Source organism: Eimeria mitis, genomic scaffold (genome assembly GCF_000499745.2).
Source record: "Eimeria mitis Houghton genomic scaffold, Emh_scaff2176, whole genome shotgun sequence".
NCBI lineage: Eukaryota > Apicomplexa > Conoidasida > Eucoccidiorida > Eimeriidae > Eimeria > Eimeria mitis.
The window spans coordinates 5999-6687 of NW_013570502.1; the positions used below are offsets into that span (position 1 = coordinate 5999).

At 42.1% G+C, this 689-nt stretch overlaps 1 protein-coding gene across 1 annotated transcript in view; it reads right to left on the reverse strand.

Moving 5' to 3' along the window:
- EMH_0049850 (uncharacterized protein) overlaps positions 1–383 on the reverse strand; it is a gene marked incomplete at both ends in the record, with an annotated part of 1025 nt that extends 642 nt beyond the window's left edge. The window contains one exon of the mRNA XM_013496575.1: positions 288–383. Coding sequence (XP_013352029.1) covers positions 288–383 — 96 coding nt within the window. The remainder of the gene's footprint in view (positions 1–287) is intronic.
- Positions 384–689: the final 306 nt, after the last annotated feature.

The following is a 689-nucleotide window of genomic DNA, read 5'->3' on the forward strand; positions in this document are numbered from 1 at the left end:
TGTATGTATTGGTTTATCTCTTTGTTAGTTCATCTCTGCCTCTTCTTAGGATTGATGTGTGCAGCGTGGTCGCGTCTGCTTGCCTGTATATACATATATGTACAGCAGTGTATAAGAGTGTGTTAGTATGGATTAAACTTCTTGACAAACGAATAAAAAATGAAAAAAGAATAAATATTAATATTTAATATATTTAATATGTGTATTTTTACACAGATTTAGGCGCTGCATACGGCACCGCTAAGAGCGGCGTCGGCGTCAGCAGCGTGGGTGTGATGCGGCCTGACCTCATCATGCGTTCGATTCTCCCCGTCATCATGGCCGGTATCCTCGGCATCTACGGGCTCATCATCTCCATCGTTATCTCCTCCGTTAGTAAGCATTCAACCTGCTGCTGCTGTTGGTGGTGGTGTTGGTGTTGGTGGTGGTGGTGTTGCTTTTTTTTTGGGGGAGGATGCTGGTGATGATGGTTTGTCTTTGTTGTTGTTGTTGCTGTTTGAGTGGTGTTGCTGTTGCTGATTCTCTCGCTGCTGCTGCTGCTGCTGCTGCTGCAGGGCAGCGGGGTAGCCAAATAAGAATAAATAAAAATAAATAAATAAATAAAAGAAGGAGAAACCATCTCTGCATAGAACGTACATTTGTATTTTACTTTTCTGTATTTTTTCTCTTCTCTTTTTGTTTCTTCGTTC